The sequence below is a fragment of the Primulina eburnea genome, chromosome 7, assembly GCF_022965805.1.
Source record: "Primulina eburnea isolate SZY01 chromosome 7, ASM2296580v1, whole genome shotgun sequence".
NCBI lineage: Eukaryota > Viridiplantae > Streptophyta > Magnoliopsida > Lamiales > Gesneriaceae > Primulina > Primulina eburnea.
Window position 1 is genome coordinate 5,843,339 of NC_133107.1, and position 21,938 is coordinate 5,865,276.

The 21,938-nt window shown below is 32.6% G+C and overlaps 3 protein-coding genes across 4 annotated transcripts; 1 reads left to right on the plus strand and 2 right to left on the minus strand.

Moving 5' to 3' along the window:
• Positions 1-8,269: 8,269 nt before the first annotated feature.
• Positions 8,270-10,133, minus strand: LOC140836062 (protein S40-4-like). Its single transcript, XM_073201472.1, has 3 exons — positions 9,760-10,133; positions 9,005-9,579; positions 8,270-8,416 (listed from the first exon to the last, which is right to left on the minus strand). The coding sequence occupies exons 1-3, from the start codon at positions 9,760-9,762 to the stop codon at positions 8,314-8,316; spliced, it is 681 nt and encodes a 226-aa protein (XP_073057573.1). The 5' UTR covers positions 9,763-10,133; the 3' UTR covers positions 8,270-8,313.
• A 6,811-nt stretch (positions 10,134-16,944) lies between these two features.
• LOC140836946 (protein translation factor SUI1 homolog) lies at positions 16,945-18,093 on the plus strand. Of its 2 annotated transcripts, none has more exons than XM_073202837.1 (2): positions 16,945-17,101; positions 17,573-18,093. In XM_073202837.1, the coding sequence occupies exon 2, from the start codon at positions 17,627-17,629 to the stop codon at positions 17,963-17,965; it is 339 nt and encodes a 112-aa protein (XP_073058938.1). In that variant the 5' UTR covers positions 16,945-17,101; positions 17,573-17,626; the 3' UTR covers positions 17,966-18,093. The 2 variants fall into 2 exon arrangements, with proteins under 2 accessions (XP_073058938.1, XP_073058939.1); XM_073202838.1 differs by having other exon boundaries at positions 17,045-17,126.
• A 219-nt stretch (positions 18,094-18,312) lies between these two features.
• On the minus strand, positions 18,313-21,583 carry LOC140836940 (calcium-dependent protein kinase 2-like). The gene is given in 9 exon segments (XM_073202827.1): positions 18,313-18,661; positions 18,753-18,852; positions 18,933-19,060; positions 19,144-19,311; positions 19,431-19,543; positions 19,704-19,773; positions 19,775-19,857; positions 19,943-20,086; positions 20,661-21,583. Coding segments are annotated over 9 exon segments (1,560 nt in total). The 5' UTR covers positions 21,340-21,583; the 3' UTR covers positions 18,313-18,586.
• Between the last annotated feature and the right edge of the window lie 355 nt (positions 21,584-21,938).

Here is a 21,938-nt window from a genome sequence, read left to right on the forward strand (position 1 = left end):
TATCCCTTTTTCATCAAGTGATCACTTAGTCGATTATACCACATTCGACCTGATTGATTTAACCCATATAACGATCTTTGTAATTTCACAGAATAACATTCCCTGGGTTTTGAACTTTGTGCTTCAGGCATCTTAAATCCTTCAGGGATTTCATATATATATATTACTATCAAGTGATCCATATAAGTAAGCTGTAACAACATCCATAAGACGCATTTCTAAATTTTCAGATACCGCCAAGCTAATCAAATACCGAAACGTAATTGCATCCATCACAGGAGAATACGTTTCTTCATAATCAATTCCAGGCCTTTGAGAAAAACCTTGTGCAACAATTCGAGCTTTATATCTTACTATTTCATTTTTCTCATTTCGCTTTCGAATAAAAACCCATTTGTATCCAACAGGTTTTACACCTTCAGATGTAAGGACTATAGGTCCAAAAACATTACGTTTATTTAGCGAATCTAATTCAACCTGGATGACATCTTTCCATTTTATCCAATCCTGCCGATTTTTACATTCACCAAAAGATTTTGGTTCATGATCTTCGTTGTCATTTATGATGTTGATTGCCACATTATAAGAAAATATATCATTAATTTCATCTATATCTTTTCGGTTCCATATTTTTCCAGTATTAATGTAATTGATAGAGATTTCATGATTCTCGTCAGTTTGTGGTTCTGACAGAACATTTTCATCATCATGTGTTTCTTCAGGAACATCATTCTCTATTTTGTGATCATCATGTTTCTCTATGAATTTTCTTTTTCGAGGATTTTTATCCTTGGAATCGACTGGCCTTCCACGCTTCAGGCGTTTAATGACATCATGAGTATCTTCCATTTGTTTCTTTGGAATTTCAATTCGAGCAGGAGCATTTGCAGCATGTATATATGATTTAGTTACCCCTTTTGTGTCTGCAAATGCATCTGGTATTTGATTTGCTATTCTTTGCAAGTGTACAATTTGTTGTACATCTTTTTCACATTGTTTTGTTCTTGGATCCAAATGTAATAATGATGATACATACCATGTAATTTCTTTTTCGGTATGTTTCTGTTCTCCCCCTAACATTGGGAAGATTTCCTCATTAAAATGACAATCAGCAAAACGTGCTGTGAACACGTCGCCTGTCTGAGGTTCAAGATATCGAATGATTGATGGACTATCATAACCGATATAAATTCCAACCTTTCTTTGAGGTCCCATTTTCTTTCGTTGCGGTGGTGCAATAGGCACATACACCATACACCCAAAAATTCTCAAATGAGAAATGTCTGGTTCTTTACCAAATGCAAGATGCAATGGGGAGTATTTATGATATGCACTTGGTCTGATGCGAATTAATGAAGCAGCGTGTAAAATTGCATGTCCCCATATAGAAATATGGAGCTTTGTTTTCATAATCATTGGTCTAGCAATCATTTGCAGACGTTTAATCAATGATTCAGCCAATCCATTCTGTGTATGTACATGAGCAACAGGATGCTCAACAATGATTCCCATAGACATACAATAATCATTGAAAGTCTGAGAAGTAAATTCACCAGCATTATCAAGTCTAATTTTCTTGATTGTATAATCGGGAAATTGATTCCTCAATTTTATTATTTGATCAAGTAATCTTGCAAATGCAACATTTCGAGTTGACAATAAACATACATGTGACCATCTGCTGGAGGCATCAATCAATACCATAAAGTATCTGAATGGTCCACATGGTGGATGGATTGGTCCACAAATATCACCCTGAATACGTTCAAGAAACATTGGTGATTCAGTTTGGATTTTGACTGGTGATGGTCTTATAATAAGTTTTCCAAGAGAACATGCTTTACATTGAAACTTATTATTCTGAAAGATCTTCTGGTCTTTCAGTGGATGACCATGTGTATTTTCTATAATTCTTCGCATCATTGTTGAACCAGGATGTCCCAATCGATCATGCCAATTGGTTAATATCGAAGAATTATCAACTACCATGTTTGATTCAATGGGACTTATATGTGTATAATGCAATCCAGTAGGGAGCATTGGTAGTTTTTCAATCACATATTTCTTTCATGATTTATATGTGATAAGACACATATATTTCTCATTCCCTTCATTCATTGTTTGAGTATCATACCCATGGGAATATATATCATTAAAACTCAACAAATTTCTTTTCGATTGTGGTGAATATAAAGCATCATTGATAAAAATTTTTGTACCATTAGGTAACAAAAATTGTGCTTTACCACATCCTTTAATCAAGTCTACAGGACCTGATATTGTATTCACCGTTGTTTTTGTTGGTTTTAGTTCCAAGAAATATCTTTTATCTCGGAGGATAGTGTGCGTTGTACCACTATCGGATATGCAAACTTCAGCTTTGCTCATAGCATTTTCAATATTTGAACTTCAAAAAAATATGCAATGAAATAAAATAACTGACAATACATATATAAATATAACACATATCATAATTGTACAATAAAACATTATTATATGATTACATGAAAAACAAATTATTGTACATTTATATTCTACCACTATATTGTTCATTTTCAGAAAAATCATTGAGAAAATCTGCAGCATCAAAATTGTTCATTTCTATCCCACCAATACGTTGATCATTTCCAGAGAAATCATTCATAAAATCACCAGCATCAAGATGAGTTGAATCACTCAAACGGTCACTGCGTTCAGTGAAGTTGGTCTCTTTTCTTTCCCCTTTAATGATTCTTTATAAAGTTTACAAAGGTGCTCAGGGGCTCGACAAACTTTGGACCAATGTCCTGGAGTACCACATCTGTAACAAGAACTTTCATATCTTTTTGAGTGATTCTCATTAACACTTGTATTCTCATGATGTCTTTTCTGTGGATGGTTTGGGACGCTCTTTTGAGATGAGTTATAAAAATAACTATCTCTATTATTTTCAAAACCACGGCCGCGTCCACGACCACGACCAATTCCACGTCCACGTCCACGTCCACGTCCACGTCCACGACCTCGACCTCGACCTCGACCTCGACCTCGACCAAAACCTTGTCTTTGAAATTGATTTTGGTTTCCATGTATAAATTCATTTTTACTTACAGCATTTACTTCTGGAAATGCTGTTGATCCAGTGGGTCGGGACTGATGATTTCTCATTAATAGCTCGTTGTTTTTTTCCGCCACAAGAAGACAGGCGATGAGCTCATAATATCTCGCAAATCCACGTACTCTATATTGTTGTTGTAGAGTAATACTTGATGCATGAAACGTGGAAAATGTTTTTTCAAGCATCTCAGATTCTGTGACCTCATGTCCACAAAATTTTAATTGCGAGATTATTCTATACATCGCCGAATTGTAATCACTGACTTTTTTAAAATCTTGGAATCTCAGTGTGTTCCATTCATCCCGGGCGGTCGGAAGTATAACTTCCCTTATATGTTCAAATCTTTCTTTTAATCCCTTCCACAAAGCCATGTGATTTTTTACAGTCAAATATTCACATTTCAATCCATCGTCGAGATGTCGACGCAAAAATATCATGGCTCTTGCCTTTTCTTGTGACGTGCATATGCCATTTTCTTTAATGGTCTCGCTTAGACCCAATGACTCAAGATGCATTTATACATCTAGAGTCCATGGCATATAATTCTTTCCCGTGATGTCGAGCGCAATAAATTCGAGCTTTGTTAAATTTGACATGGTGGTACTAAAAAAAAATTATGATGCATTTTATTAGTTAATAAATATTGCAATACAAAGTAACGGATAAACAACAAGTACAAGTATTTGTAAAAATAAAGAAAACGCACGAGGAGGATATTCTCCGATAAATACAAGACTCGTGAGTATGATAACCAAAATAATTAAAAATATCCTTGAGAAAGCCATCTTCTTTTTTCTTCGAAAAATTTGATGATGAATAATTTTTAGAGAAGAAGAAAAAGTTGGAGTGATTAAATGTGTTTGTGAGATCATATTTATAGGGCAAAAACTAGCCGTTTTTTACCATTTATGACCGTTGGTGTACAAAAAAAATAAAGGTATGTATTTGTATAATTTTATGGTAATAATATGGTATATATAATATTAGACATGTTTAAATAATTATGTATATCATATCATAATATTATAATGAGTGTCATAATTTATTTTGTTTAAAAATTTTATAGGCTTTTATACTTGTCGTATCACTTACCGGGAGTGTGGGATGTCGTCTTAACATCCTCCCAGGATTTATTACAAGTTTATGAAAAATTTATTTTTATTATTTTTAATAATAACATTATATTGTATATTAAATAAATACACAATAAATAAATAACAGTAAAATAAATATAATTACTTTTGTTACTTTTTCTTCTGTTTGGAGCTTGAAAAGTATGTAGGACTTTTAGAGCTTCGTGCTGCTAACGTGTTGTGAAAAAGTAAAAATTTATGGTAAAAAGTAAAAATCTCAAACTCTCAAAATTTATCAAACTACACACTTTATAATATTTTTCTCTCTACTCAATTGTGATTTTCTTCACAAATGAGAGATCTATTTATAGAGTTTCATTACACATAATCCAAAAAATAAAATACATCATTACCTACATCATCACACACAAATTTCAATATTTACAACTCTTATTTTCAACATTCAAATATTCAACATTCAAATATTCAATACACACATTTTAAATATCATTTTTCAACAAAACGATATTTATTCCAAAAATTAAATAAACAATGATTTACAATCTCAAACATAAAATCAACAATTCACTTATTCGAGCTTAACAAATCAATTATCTAAAATCCAACTTAAACAGTTCCAAAATACGAACAAAGAAATAAAAAGAGGAACAAGTTCAATCTCATGACAAGTCACCGACCCCAAAATTCAGCAGATTCTTGATCATCAATTGTATTTTCATCTGAGGGGGTGTAAAGCGTGAGTAACATGATTGTCACTTTGTAAAATAAAGAAACCATATTTTCAGGTTTAAAATCTCATGTTCGAGAATGACACATGGTTCTGCATTGACAAGCAAGAAGAAAGGACTTGTCTCATTGAATTTGAGGGCAAAAACCCAACCTGGTAAAGAGGATCTAGCCTAGCCTGCTTCGGAAAATGCCTTGCTGGCGAACTATTATACTATAGAATAGTACCTTTTCGGAGGCATAAGCCCGCGTTAAGTCCAGTGTGCTAAATCCATAGATAGACTAGTACGGATAATAACTATACTTAGTTACTATTATGGAGAATAAAAGGAAGGGTTTGAGGAGGCTTTCTAATTAGAAGAAGGGAATGAATGGGGATGGGCTCTGTTGCCGATATTGCTCCTTAAGTCTTATAGAGGTATGGCGGCTAGGGCAGAAAAAGGAAAGCAAAACGGTTTCTAGTAAGACCAACCAAAAAAGGCATTTGAGAAAGATAAATTCTGGTAATGCATATAGAAGGAAATGAGAATAGCTCCAGTTGAAGAAGCTGCGATTGTTAACGTCTGTAAAGGGGGTGAAGTAACCCGAGGGATAAGCGTGGCCATGGATGACTGTAAGAACACCGTTGATTTTGGAAAACATCGAAATACTCTCTCTCCCATTAAAAATCGATATGCCAGCCATCCAGTAAGGCGATCTCGCTTTCCATAATCTTTGGTGCAGTCATAGTAGCACCGGCCGGAAGTACATCAAGAGTGATCTAATGAGAAACTTAGCTTAGAGCGTGGCCGTATAAGATATCTTTTTCCTTCACCTTCCCTATTTGAGATTCGAATTGAATTCCAGGGCTTAGAAGAAAGCTTCAACAAAGCATGGAATTCCCTTGTCGTACCTTCAACCGGAAAGTCTTTGGGCTGACTTGCTTATCGATCTTCCCCACTCTCTTTCCGTAGAAATGGAATCTCAGGTTAAACTTAACTTATTCAATGGATCAATAAATGTGATACCAAGGTTGCAATTGTATTTTCAATTACCTGTTCAGTTTTGAAAAATTCATAAAATCACACAAGAATTGATGAGAAAGATAAAAGAGAAAAAAATTAAGGGTGTCAAAATCAAACAAGATCCACCAACTCGACATAGTTCAACCCGAAAAAAATATGGTTTGAGTTTGGGGTTTTCGGGTTGGACTCGATAGCTGACCCGAAAAAAATTATAGGGTTATATTGGGTTCCAGTCAACCCGAAAATTTTAATTTTTTTTAAATAATATAATTAATAAATATTGCTTACATTTTTATATATTGTATGTCTAAAAAATATTTATTGTATATTCATATCATAAATTTTCATAATTTAATATTTATTTTGAATATTTTTATTTTTTAAATAATTATTTATTTGATTTAGTAAATATACTTTATTTTTGTACAATTAGACTTTAAAATTTAAATCATATATATGAGGGAAATTTTATTATGTGTTTAAATTAAAATATTATTATTATTAGTGTTATTATTATTTAAATTTTATTTAATTTTCTTTAAAAAAAATTCAAAATCTGGTTGATTGAACTGATTTGGGTTCATGTTCGGTTTGAGCAAATTTTAAACAGTACTATTACTCAACCCGACGCAACCACCTGAATTGACACCCCTCAAAAAACATTAGAATTAAAAATAACTGATTTGAAATATAAAATTATCTGCGGTAAAACTATTTTTGAATAATTACAATTCAAAGATGTATCCAAATACATGGTCGGGACTTGGGAACCGCACAATAAGTCAATATCAAAGCTTTAAATCTCACATCCCTCAGTCCTCGAGTGTCGTCTTAACCGGCTCCTACTTAGCCTAAGCTAGAAGCGCCATAAGCTAGGAAATTTCGCATTCTTGTAAACTCAAGAATCGAGGGTTTCTTTAATACGGATTCTTGTTACAGAAATGTATTCCACTTCTAAGCCTAATTATTAATCCAGCGTCATAAGTACAGATTTTTGGTTCCAAACAAGAACAAATTATGGAAGAGTATACGTAGAAAGTTAAGCTGCTTGGACTTCTTGCTCGTTACCTGAGAAGTAAGATGAGACAACTTAATGCTGCACATCACAAAGCTGGACTTTCACATGGTATTCTTTCCTTTCATCTTGGACTGAATTCAAAGATACGTTGATCATCGGAGAATGGTAATCCACCCCACATCTTTGGCGGCGCACTTCTTTAATATGTTTAGTCCGAATTTTCTAAAATTGAATTAACCGATTTTTTTTTACAACAAACCGAACCGACAGAACTTTACTACGACAAACTAACAAAAATCGAAAAAAAATCGATTATTTCGGTCAGTAATACAATTAATCGAAATTTTAGGTTTTTTTTTTTAAAAAAACAATCATGTTTTAAATTTTAAAAAAAAGGGCAATAAAAAAATTGGATTAAATAAATTTAAATTTTTTTATTAAAAAATATTTTTAAGTATAGTACTATTGTATAATAAATTTTATTAGAAATTATAATATTTATATCTTTATAAACTTTTTAGAAAATTTATGATTTTATTTATTAAAGTTTAGTTTGTTAGGTTAATCGAAATTTTATATTAAAAACTAAAATCGAATCAAACAAACCTATATTTTAAAAAATTTAAACCGAACTTCTGAATAAATCGAATGTAGGACCAAACGTTTGTCGTTTTACCAAAAGCTATAGCCGGTGGTAGTGGTGTAACTCAAATATTTTAAATCGCACAACAGCCCAAACGTCATGGTTCGATCACTCTACCTAGTAGGGACAATTATTGCATCTCAACACCGAACTGAATTTTCAAATTTATTCATTTCAGTCTAATATTTTGTTCACTCATAGACTGTAATTGATATTTGTTTATTATTTGTTGATATATATACTCTTCTGGTTTAAAAATAACCTGACAGTTTGTATTTTTTTCATTCTCTTGAGTTACTTAACTAGAAAAATTCAATATTCCCAAAATTTTACACCAAAAAATTATTAATTTTTCAAATTTCATACTTATTCAATTTTTGATTATTATAAATAGAAAAATCACAAAACGATCTCAATAATTATTGGCACATCAATAATCATCAAACATTTCAACCAATTGATTATTATTCCAAAAATATACAACAATAGATTTTCAGGATAAAAATTCAAACTCCAATATTCATAATCATTATAAGACAATATTATTACAACTCGAATAATCACAACTAAATATTCGATATAATTTTAGAGTCATCAAATTTTTATCTCAAAGTTGCATAATTTCATAACATACGACAATAAACCAAACAATACACAGTAATAAATTATGATATGTGGGATTGAGCATAGCCTCAGCCATTATTAATTGATGACTATGCTCACCACAAGTGTCATTTAGCAGTGGGCCAACATCGCAAGAGGTCCGTCAACGTAGCCACGAACCACATCTCCTTCTGCTCGAAAGACCTCGCCAACTGGCTTCCTCTGTCACCACTGAATTTCTTTCATTATTTTACTATATTTCGTGGAACAAACTCCAATGACTCAAATCGACAAACATCGGGCAAGTATTTAAAAATTGCAATTATTTTATCTTTCTTTTTTTAAAAAACAAAAAAAATAAACCCTTTTGGCACCTGTACGTATTAAAAAATCTGAATTATATGATAATTGAAATTATAATATTACCACTTTTTAAAATGCATTTGATGTAGAATTATAAATTTAATATTATTGTGTAACAATGTGTAACTTTCATTTATCATATTTGCATGAAATTTTAAGCTTGATTTTCGAATATGAAGATAATTATGTTTTTCTTTTTATTATTTTCACAAAGATGCTAATTAAATACTATTTAATTACCCAATAAACATCATCATAATGTGGCTGAATTCATCTTCTCTCATTTTTTGCGATTATTGGATATATGAAACTATAGTTTAAACAAGAGACAACGTGATTAAGTACGTTTATATAGAAAGAAAATTAAAAACTTAATTATTAATAAACACGAAATATCCTATGGACAAAGCAATGTACATGGGATTTACATTTGACAGAATTACTGCTGATCAATACCTGGAATTTGATTCAAGAAAACCTGTTTTGATCAAAATAGCGTTTCTGACCCTGCTTAAATCTCTCCCTTTGAGTGTTCTTCCAGCACCTTCACACACAGAGAATGAGAATATCTGATCACTCCTGGAAACCTTTCTTGCAATCCATTCATGTGGAGGAATCATATCGTTCTCGTCTTCGTCCTCTTCTTCGGAGTCGTCTTTGCTAGTTTCCCAGCTTTGATGATTCACATGAACAACTTCGGAATCGGCGGAGAGCCATGAATGAGAATCCCTGATGGTATTCATGGAGCTGGAGCGGTATATTTTGGACCAGTCGGGTATGTTCACGGGGGCTGATTGTTGACTCATTTCCGGCCCCTTGAAATGACTGGAAGTTTTGTCGGGTTTTGGAATTGTTCTTGTCGGTTTGATTGTGAGGCGTTTCGAAGTGTAAGATGGGTCCTGATCGAATTCCGGGGCCTCTGCGTCCTGGAAAACTTCCCAAACATCTGCCTCCTGGAATTCTGGGTTTCTCAGGGATGTCCAGCCGCTGCTTCCGGGGCTGTACAAACCGTATAAGTCGTTCTTCATTTCCTACGGACCAGAAACCTACCAGGTTAGCTAATTCATCATGCTATCACTCGCTCGCATGCACAAAAACATATCCTGAATCCACTCGATCCGAAACGAAATACCATATTAAAATTGTGACGATTTTCGATATCAAGAAACCAAGCTTTAGTCCCAGTAAATAATCTAACCGAAAACACGTACCATGTTGATGAATTGATCAGGTAGTTTCCCTGATAATATCTGCAAAATAGGCACCAATGATATGAAGAGCTAACTTAGAGCTAGGCACCCTATGATTTCTCCCGCATGACAGTGGTTCTACTTACCAAATGACAAATTGAAAACGAATACTTTTTAGGTATGTTTAATAATAATAAAACTATAAGCCTGTGGGAGAGGAGAGAATTGTGCCAACCAAAAAGGAAGAAAAAGACAAAAGATTTCTTGAATTGTTTGATCTGAATTTATTGCCCGTTGTCTCTTAACATTCGGGACTTCCTGTAAGGAAAGGTCGAATGGGATTAAACATCTATGAAATATTCACTCACAATCTTAGTATGGGCCCGAAAGATTCCTTAAAGGACAGAAACAATCCCGATGCGATTTTTGCATGTCTTTTTTAATGAAAAAAAAAAGAGAATAATTTTCATATAATAATGGAGGGTTAATTAACAGGTCAAAACAATAGCTAGGTTTATTTATTTATATTAAACTTTGGGCATATTGATTGTTAGTATATTAGCAAAAAGAGATTATAAATAAGTTTTGAAACTTTGAAGATACGATCCATTTTATATTCTATTAAATTGGAAGGACCTGTAATTATTAATAAATTTTAGAGAAAATTACATTTTTCGCTATGTTGATATTCTATATTATTAAATTGCAGGTTTAGTCATGTATCTTCTGATCTTTTGCAGTTGAAATTCTTTTTCATCAGAAGTATTTAGGTGTGCACACGATATGAGTCGAGCTTGAATTTAAATTTTGTAGGCTCGAGCTCAAACTCGATCGAGTTTTCAATTTCAAGCTGGACTCGTGAAAATATCGAATTACTCGAGCCCATGCTTGAAAATCTCGAAAATGTTTGTAGCTTAATTTAAGGGTTTATGTTTTGTATTTATAAGGAAAAAATACTCTTAAATTATATATCATCTAAAAATAATACTATATAGTTAACTAAATAGCACACGTACAATCAAGTATAAACAATAAAAACTCAAAAATGACTAGAGCTCGGTCAAATCATGTTCGAGTCGAGTTTGGATCGAGCTGTTCACGACCTACTCATTAGTAGCTTAACTCGTTTGCACCTCATGAATGTTGAAGTGATACTACACACGTCAGTTCTGCAATTGTGTCACATCAAAATCAAAAAAGCTGATTCAAAAAACTGGTAGGACCGATTATATATACAATTTTTTCCTAAATTTTATCTATTCATTGAATCAAGTTATATTAATATTTTAAAGCCACGCATGCAAGTGAATTCAAACTAGAACTTCTCTAAGTAATAGTTAATTCGGCCTTAAAGTTTTTTCATAAATGAATGCATGAACATTGCACTGATTCAGCTATGCATGCATTTGCTTTTTCCCCCTCGGAATAGCATTAACGTAAAAGACTATATATTAAAAAAAATTAATTTCCGCTTAACGGGCCATATACACTTTCGTGTACATACATATAAAAAAAATTAAGCTAATTATAATCAATGATAATATTAATCAAATCATGTTCGAAATTGTACAAGGATGGACTTAGCTTGTAAGAGAAAATGTCAGCAGAATTTGATAATTTTAAAGTTTTTTTTTCTACCAATTTATTTATGAATGGGTCTCATGTGAGACCGTATCACGGATCCTAAACTGTGAGACGGATCAACGTTACCGATATTCACAATAAAAATTAATACTCTTAGCATAAAAAGTAATATTTTTTCATGGATGACCCAAATAAGATATATGTCTTACAAATACGACCTGTGAGACCGTCTCACATAAGTTTTTGTCTTTATTTAATCGATAAACATATTGAATTTTTTTTTTTGGAATTGTAGACAATCGATTTTAATTTTTTTTAAAAAAAAAGTAATTCAAGGTTCATTATTCTTTAGTCGCCGGCCCGATTTAATTTCTTAATAAAGCAACAAATTAAATAACTTTAATTAGTAACCAATAAATGTCAATGTTGTAATCGAATAAAGTAAACAAGGCCGCCCGCCATTCAATGAATCTGGCGCCTCGTGTTTCTTGCATCTGCCCAGGTTAAGACAAAAACAAGGGACTTATTACCAATACTCAAGCCCATTTACAGGAAAAAGTTGGTAAAATTTTATAATCTTGGCCGGTATATTTTGAATAATTTCAACTCGGCATATTCAAACTTTTAGTAAGAGTCAATAAATACTGGAATATGATCGATAACCCTGATAACGGGAATGCAACACATCAACTTATCATTGTTCTTTCGAGATCAATAAAAATATAGTGCACATCGAATAGTTACGGTTACATGCACGGTGGATCAATTTACTTCTCCGAGGCAAAATCGATCTAAAGCTCGATCGAATTACTCGACCGCTTTGCTCAGAGCTCCCAATCCCTCTGGCGAGTGTCAATGACACATGGCCAGGGGCGGAGCAAGAAATATGCTCCGTCCGAGCTAAAATTTTAAACTTTAGAATTTTTTAATATTTTAAATTGATATACACGAGCTAATATCATATTATTCTAAAATTATACAAAATTTGCCTATAAATTTTTTCAAAAAAAATTGGGCCACCGGAGCTTTAGCCCACATAGCTCCGCCCCCACATGGCCCTTAGCCCGGATTGCTCAATTTTTTTAAAAAAAAATTATATGCAAATTTTGTATAATTTTTGATTAATATGATATTAGTCCAAGTAGATCAATTTAAAATATTAAAAGATTTTAGAATTTAAAATTCTAACCCAAATAGAGTCATATTTTTGGCTCTACCTCCGCTAATACTGGTGTATGGTACGAGTTTAGACCGATTGGATGAGCCTACGAGAAACCATGTGTGGCATGATTGTTCATTTACAATTTATTAAGAATTCATACAACGTCAAAAATATAATAAAACTTAATGAAATCTGCATGGAATAGAAAATGCGTAAAATAGTTGAAATATAGACTAAAAGGACTAGAATGCTTAGACTAAAACTATTTGATATTTGCAAATTTCAACAACCTTTATTATATATTTCATGTTTTTTTTGAAATATAGACTAAAAAGAGAATGATTAGACTAAAACTACTTGATATTTGAAAAGTGTTTGCAAGTTTGAGTGATGTGATTTACCTCCTATTTGCCGATTGTACATTTGAGCGAATAGTTTCTCTACTCCCTACTTCTCCCACTTCTTGAATCTGCACAACTGGTCTTTCATTTTTTTTTAATCATCATTTTACAAGATATGTCAAAATCAGACACGACTCACCAACCCGACATGGTTCAACCCGAAAAAAATCAGGTTTGAGCTAAGGGTTTTCGGGTTCGAGTCAGATCGGATAGAACCCCATATCTGATCCGAAAAAATGATCGGGTTGGGTTGCGTTCGGGTCAACCCGGGTTGACCCGAAAATTTTAAATTTTTTTAAAAAATATATAATTAATAAATATTACATATTTTTTATATATTGTATGTCTAAATATTTATTGTATATTTATATCATAAATTTTCATGATTTATTATTTATTTTGAACATTTTTTATTTTTAAAATAATTGTTTATTTAATTTAATAAATATACTTTATTTTTTTACTATTAAATTTTCCAATTTAAATCATATATATTAGAGAGATTTTATTATTATGTGTTTAAATTAAAATATTAGTATTATTTTTTTTGAATTTTATTTAATTTTCTTTAAAAAAATATTGTAAAAAATTCAAAATCAGATTATATGGTTGATCGGGTTGATCGGTTGATTCGGTTTCGGGTTTGGGCTGATAGTTTTCGGGTTAGGTTTGGATTGAACAATTTTGAATAGTTACGTCGATCAACCCGACCCAGCCCATCCGAATGGACAACTCTACATTTTACTTGGTCTATGTAGCATGTACACAGCTTTTGGGTCAAAATAAAATTTTCCCATTTAATTATTATCCTTAACATTTCATGGGCCTGTCACATCAGCCCGAAGTTTATTTTTAGTGCAAACACGATCTTACCATGCAAAATTTTCAGGGAGCTCGAAAAATTATTGCATGTGAAGAAAAATCACAAACCCGTGCCAAGAAGTACCAGCTAGCTAGAGATAAATAAATCTAAATTATTTTCAGTCTTAATTTCATCTATATTTTAGCCATATTATCAAATTTTTCTTGGGAAATTACAATTTTGGTACGTATGTAATTCAATCACTTCGCATTTTTAATCTTTTAAGTTTTCAATTTGCAGTTTTAGACATGTAAATTGAAGACTGACGTAGCAGTAACACATAAGCAATATCCAACGTCACATAAAAAATTTCTTATATTACGTAATCAATTTCCGGTGTCACGTACATCCAGTCTTTTTTCGTGTGTTTCAAGACCTCTTATTATCTGGAAATTTTTTGAAACAAAGCTGATCATGATATGGACATCGAACGATAAATATTTCGTTGAGAAGTGAAATTAAAATTTAAAATATTTGGAATGAATGAGATGATATTTTGTAAATACAAAGCTGATGATAATGATAATAATAATAATTAAAAAAAAGGGTAAAACATGATATAGAAATCCTAATTTATATGTATTGTGAGTAACGCCAGCCTCTTTACACATAATGCAGGTATGACGTTATATTTACGCTTGGTGAGCGTCATAATAATTTTGATATGATTTATCAAATCTAATAAATGAGTGTCACTTCATTGATATACAAATATATGAACACAACGATGGTAATAAAACTAAGTTAATTTAGATCCTAAATTAGTGCATATACACCTTAAATATATATTTACATTTCTGTACGAAGGATCCACTGATCTTATGTAATCATTGAATTAACAATTCTTAACAACCCATTACCCACGTTTGAAACCCAATTTCAAAGTTATCCTTTATATTCCAAAGTACTTCAATGTCATCCTTGGGTAAACATACAATCAATTAATTTATTTTTTAGTTGTTTCCCTTAAATACACTTTTGTTTTATTTAAATTACATAAAAAAATAATTTTTATGTATTTTGTTAAATATAATTGTCAAAATTTGGTCACTACATTTTTTAATTTTATATTTAAATAAATATTTTTTTATCATTTAAATAAAAAAATTCTAATATCTTAACTATTATTACTATTAATTTTTATTCAAAATTTAGCGCCCCAGGTTTGAAACTTATAATTGAAAAATAATGAATATTGTGTTTTTATATGATTCAAATAAAAATATAATAATAATGATGATAAAATAATTATTTATATAAATTTTTTGTATTCAAATAATATAAAAAATAATTATTTTTATCAAAATAGAGACCAAAAGAAATTAAAACTTAGTGGTCGAGATTTAAAACCTATATCTAACTTAATATAACTTAGTGGCCGAGATCGAAACCTATATTTAACCTAATATAGAATAATTTATGTTTTTACAAATTATTTAAATGAAAAATATAGATTAAGTTATATAGTGTTAAATATATAATATATTGCAAGTAAAATATAGTTTTTAAATCTTGATCACTAAGTTTTAAATTATTTAAGTATGCATTTTGGTAAACATGACTAATATTGGCAAAAACTTGTATGAGACGGTCTTACGGGTCGTATTTGTGAGACGAATATCTTATTTGAGTCATCCATGAAAAAGTATTGTTTTTTATGCTAAGAATGTTACTTTTTATTGTGTATATCGGTAGGATTGACTCGTCTCACAGATAAAGATTCGTGAGATCGTCTCACACGAGACCTACTCAATTATATTTTGTCTTATTTTTACTATTATCATATTTTTATATAATTATTTAGTTATTTGTTGAATATAAGTTTCCAAATTAAGGCACAGAAATATAAATAAAAATATTAGCGATAATATTACAATTTTTATTTAAATTTAAAAATAATTATATTAATAAAATACAGAAATATAAAATTAAAATTTTAGTCCCCAAATTTTGAAATTTATATTTAACAAAATATAGAATATTTATAATTTTATATTATTCAAACAAGACAAAAGAGTATTTAAGTAAAACAACTCAAAAAATGCAATTAATTGGTTGGAATTTTATCCAAAAATAGAGATGGAGGATGACATTGAAGTGATTTGAAATGTAATGGATGACTTCTAATTTGTTTCAAATATGAGAAATGGATATGAATTTTACAATCTTAAGTAAAAATGTGTGTTGTAATTCTTAATTATTTAACATTGTTTGTTTTATGTCATCTATACTATTTTATATTATATATATATATATATATATATATATATATATATATATATTATTAAGTTTGAGACACTTTCATGATCTGTTTTAATAATTATATATATATTAATAAAATGTTAAAATTTTAATACAAGTTACATGTACTTTAACGTATAGAGTTTTTGTTTTCTAAGCATCGATTGTAGGTTCAATTCTTACTCTTTTTTTTTTTTTTTCTATTTATTTTTTTAATTCATATATCAAAATCGCAGTGTAGTTCCTCACTATTTGTTATAATTACATTTTGATCATCATTTAAATATAAATCAAATGAATTATAAAAATTATTGTTCAATCACACAACACATACGTCGGTGCACTAATAATCCAATAATTATGAGACGGGGAGACAACAAGGTCGTTTATGTTATATTTATGACAATATTTTTTTTTTATCTGAATTCAAAATAAAAATACGATGCCGACAGACTCCATCTTTAGTATAGATTCATTAGGAATAACGTGCGAAAATCTCTTACGACAATCATCCATTCAAAAGATGCATCAAATACCATTCATTCAAGGAGTGAGTCTCATGTGAGACCGTCTCACGGATCTTGGGTCAACCCTACCCATATTCACAATTAAAAGTAATACTCTTAGCATAAAAAGTAATAATTTTTCATGGATGACTCAAATAAGAAATCCGTCTCACATATACGACCCGTGAGACCGTCTCACACAAGTTTTTGTCTCATTTTCAAGTCAAGTTTATACTTTGTGAAGTGAATTCCATATAAAATATCTATCCTCCCATGAATAAATATAACGAGTGGATTCGACGTGAAATTCGCTGGGGCGTGTGGGGTCCGATGAAAAAGAAAGTGCAAGTGCGTGGAATCTACGCGAACCTAGTCGAATCCCGGCCAATAAATCTACACCGTCAATATGTTTCGCAACCGAGGGATCAGATCAGAAGGTTTATCTAACCATGGTTAGGATAAGAACCGTGGTTTTGACTTAATTTATGGTCCAGAAAGCAAGAAATTGCCGCCTTTCATCTCCCCCGCCTATAAAAATCAGTGCCCGACACCATTTCTAGTCATTCCACAAATTTTCGAACCAAATAATTACTATTGTTGTCACAAGGTACGCCTCTCCTTTTCCTGATCGAGTAAGATGAGAGATCATCCATTCTTTTTCTATTATGTTATGGATTTATGTTGGGTATTTTGTTTAGTTTTTTTTAAAAAAAATATTTTGTTCGCTTGCTTGATCGGCACCTTGAACATGCGGTCGATCGTGTTTTTAAAGTTCTGGGTTTCGAGTTTGAGATGTTGATTTTGGTTCTGGAATTCATTTTATCGTGTGATCGATTTGTTTATGTTATAACTTGTGTCTTTGGTGGGTTTTTCGTTTTCGAAATTTTGCGTTAACTTTGATATATATCATTAAAGATGAAGTTGACGAATGGTTGATTAGGGTGATGAATGGTTTTTACTTTCTGTGCCGGAGTTTGGGGTGCTGTAGGAGATTCTGAATAGATGGATTGAATTTTTTCAAGTTGTATGGAGCAGAATTATTATCAGTTTTGTTCTTATGACAACAATTTTTGTGCAGTTACAATACAAAGGATTCCTCTGTAGGTGACAAAGTTCGGGTCCAACAAGTTTGATGGTTGATATTGACTTGGAAATTCCTACCACTTTTGATCCCTTTGCCGAGGCCAAAGATTCTGGTGCCCCTGGTGCTAAGGAGTATGTTCATATACGCATACAGCAGAGGAATGGAAAGAAAAGCTTGACGACTGTGCAGGGGCTGAAGAAGGAATTCAGCTACGATAAGATTCTTAAAGATTTAAAGAAAGAGTTCTGCTGCAACGGTAATGTTGTTCAGGACAAAGAGCTGGGGAAGGTGATTCAGCTCCAAGGGGATCAGCGGAAGAATGTATCGCAGTTTCTGATTAACGCTGGCATCCTCAAGAAGGATCAGATCAAGATACATGGTTTCTAAGGACTCAAGAATCATTTTATAAAAAGAAATCGTGTTTCTATTTGAGTCCCTTTGATTATGTCATGGGGTATTTGGTGAATTATGAATATGTTCGCTCTTTTAATAATGAAGTTCATATCTTGCGTGTTTCTGTGGTTGCCGTAGTTTTGTGTCTGTTTCTCCTCCGTATGACCGTAAGTATTGTTTGTGTTCTTGTCATTTGTCCTCACGACAAATTGTTTTCTCAACTCCTTTTGAACAGATTATACCTCGAAGTGCTGGGGTGAAATCAAGATGTTATTAGGCACGAACACCAGTATATACACTTCTTCATATGAACTTGATTCATACAAGACTTTGACTGATCATAAAAAAGACAGCATGGTAACCTGAAACTTTTTCAATGCGAGAGTGTAAAGCCTTCTTCATATGAAATATAAAAAAACACATAGGAAAATAATCAAGAACAGATATGAAACATGGGGGAAATAACGGCTAAATGGTTTTGTGTGGAAAAAAAATATCATTGGTTCAAGGTGCTCAAAGATTCGGATATGGCGAATTTCCATTGAATTGTCTTTGATCTTCAACTGGAGTGATTTCTTCGCATGAAATTCTAATGATATATACAGGGATACAGCTTTAGAACATCTTGCCTGGCTGTTGAGTTCCAGTTCTCATCATGGTACAGAACTCTTCATAGTTGATTCTCCCATCCTGGAAAAAAGGTTCATGTTTGATTTATATACACAGTTTTTTGGGAAAAAAAAAATGTTGAATCTATAGTTTCCAAGGAAAAAAAACATACATTATCAGAGTCAACTTCAGAGATGATTTCTTTTATGGTGGATGGGTCGCCCATTCCATACTCTTGCATAGCAGTTTCAAGTTCATCCCTCGTGATGAACCTATAACAATGTATAAAAATGCCTCATTCAGTATACATGCATAAATCCTTTATCAAGTTAAATATCGAAGGGCGTCTTACCCACTATTATCTTTGTCAAAGTATTGGAATGCTTTGTACAGATTTTCTTCCCTTTCTAATCTGTGTCTGTGCATTGTAGCGGTAATGAACTCAATGTAGTCAATCGTCCCATTTCCATCCACATCGGCCTGAAAGTATTGAAGTCAATTAAGTTATAGCTACTTGAGCATTATACACATACACACTGATATATACATATATCTTGTCTTACGGCATCCATTAGCTGTTTAACTTCAGCCTCAGTAAGTTTTGAGCCGAGTCTAGCCAATCCAGTTTTAAGTTCTTCGTAAGTGATACTGCCACTATTATCAGTATCCATATTTGTGAACATTGCTTTAAGCCCTTGAATTTCTTCTGCAGAAAGATTTTCCGCGATGACCTTGAATTGATCATCGACATGTCACGTTATAATGAGTGAGGGGTTTAAAGAGATTTCTAGTTTGTAAGCATTCCATTTATACCAACTGTTACAAAGGACCTGAACTTCAAGTAATGTACCTTAAGTGCAAGTTTTTTAAGCTTGTTCATTGCCCTGAATTGCTTCATCCTAGAGAGCACTGCACTGTCTATCGGTTTATCTGATGCTTCCCCTCCTCTAATCCAAGGATGCTCTATACAAGCACCAAATTCAGTGATTTTAGTTGAAGAGAGTACATACTTTATATAACCCATGGTACGAGAAAGCAGAAAATACCTCTTTATTTAAAAGAACACGTAGAATAAATACCAAGAGAAATGTGATGTAGAATCGAATTCAAAAGAAAGGCATACCAAGAACTTCGGCAGCGGTAATTCGTTTCTTCGGATCCTCACTAAGCATCCTACGGACCAGATCCTTGGCGCTTAGGTGAAATAGAGGGCCAAGGTTGACTTTCGAAATCAATGCGTCCTCTAAGTATAGAATCAAATATTCCTTTCTCAGTTTCTGCAATCAATGGTCATCACAATTTTCAAGCTATAAGAAATTAAAACAGAAATCAAGAGACAGAAGTTTGACAGATGGATTTTACCAGCCCAAAAAGGAGGCACACCGCAAAGTAAAATATACAACATGACTCCCGCACTCCATATGTCAGCTTCTTTTCCATACTTGCGTCGTAAAACTTCGGGTGCTACGTAGTAGGCACTCCCTACTACATCCTTGTATGTTTTACCTGCAGGTTATGACATTGCATTAGAACTTTGAAAAACTTTTAGTCCATAATGTAAGAAGAAAAAGTTTGTCGAAGATGTGTGCAGTAAAAACTTCCGAAAAATCTTGATCTAAATGTAACATGGGCACTCACAAATCACAAATCAAAGTTCATTATTCATGTTTCGGCATACGTCAGTGGATTCTTAGCCTCGTCCATAATAAACTTGAAGCTTAACTTTTTTTTCTTGTCAAAAAAATTTACTGTTCTGAAGTCATGCAATCTCGATGAGAAATGCTACAGTCACACCAGAAGAGCTAAAACGAAAGAATTCCGAAAAATTGTCAGAAGAAAAAGTGTCTCAAAGATCTGTGATTCGTAAGATTGTCAAGTCAAGCCTTTGAGAACTGATCCCCTTGCCTTTTGATACTGACTTCAGTCATACAGTATAAGTATCCAACACATGCTCATAAGTCTAGACTAGAATATGAAGATGGTTCCCACCAAATCCAATCATAGCTTTTTCCCAGTTGACGTAGGATCGCAGCAACAAACAAACAAACAAATCCACAAAAAAAATTGTCAAAAACCTTACCTTCATCAAGGAAAACCGATAACCCGAAATCTGTTGCTTTGAGAAGAGCGTGTTCACTCTTATTAGATAACAAGAAATTCTCTGGCTTAAGATCCCTGTGCATCACGCCCATAAAATGGCAAATGTGCACCACATTCACAATGCTTCTGCACATCGAAGACGCGTCCCTTTCATTGTAATGTCCCTTGGCAATAATCCGATCAAAAAGTTCTCCACCTTCACACAATTCCATCACCAAATGCACCGAATCCTTGTCTTCATAAGCACCCTTAAACTCAACAATGTTAGGCTGCCCACTCATATGCTGCATTATCTGAATCTCTCTCCTCATATCCTCTTTGTCGCTCTTCGTGACGAGTTTTTTCTTGGAAATGGACTTGCACGCATACTTCTGACCAGTTGAAATATCAGTGCAGAGATGCGTGACTCCAAATTGACCCCTTCCCAGTTCTGATCCGAGGTTGTAATGTGCTTTAACATCCTCATACGGCTTCCCAAGAATCGAGTTGTTTGCTTTGTGCATTGGTAGCTGCGGGTTTCCTGGAGGTGTTACGTGCGGTAATTGAGCTGCGTAGCCCGGGGACATCGTGAATTGAATTGGGTTGTGGACTCCGTTTCTTGATCTCTTCCCATTAGCATTTGACTTCGCATCTGTCTGTTTGCTTACACAGATCCCCATTTTGATCCTCAATAGAACAAACACAGACGTGAATCAAGAAAATAATTGAAGAACACAGCCCAGGAGAAAAAAAAAAGATGTCAGCTTGGGAAATGAAATCAAAGCATATAACCAAAGGAAAATGTACGTATTTGTTCAAGAATCAAGAGCCCAGATGGCACATTTTATTGGGAAAGAGAATGAGTCCTTTTTTTAAAAAATAAATTCTTGTGAAAAGTGCGAAGCGTAACTTGGTCAGCCATTATCGAGAGTTCAAATCTTGTTACAGTTCAGGGGATCACCTAGGAACGTTCCTAGGATTTTGCGTCATTGACCGGGCCCCACATTGTGGGTGGGGATTATTTTAATATTATTATAATTAAGGAATGTACATAAATTAATATATGATTTTTTATAGTAATTGATTTTTTCTTAACAAAAATTAAAAACAAGAATCTTTGACTTTTTTATGACGATGGAACTTGTAAGCCAGTTATTATTGGTATGTATAAGATAAACTCTCGGGTTTATGCATTAGTATACCAATTATGATAATCATGTAAATAATATTGGACAAATCTTTGTGCTAGAGGCTCGTTCTGCACATTGGGCATGTTATG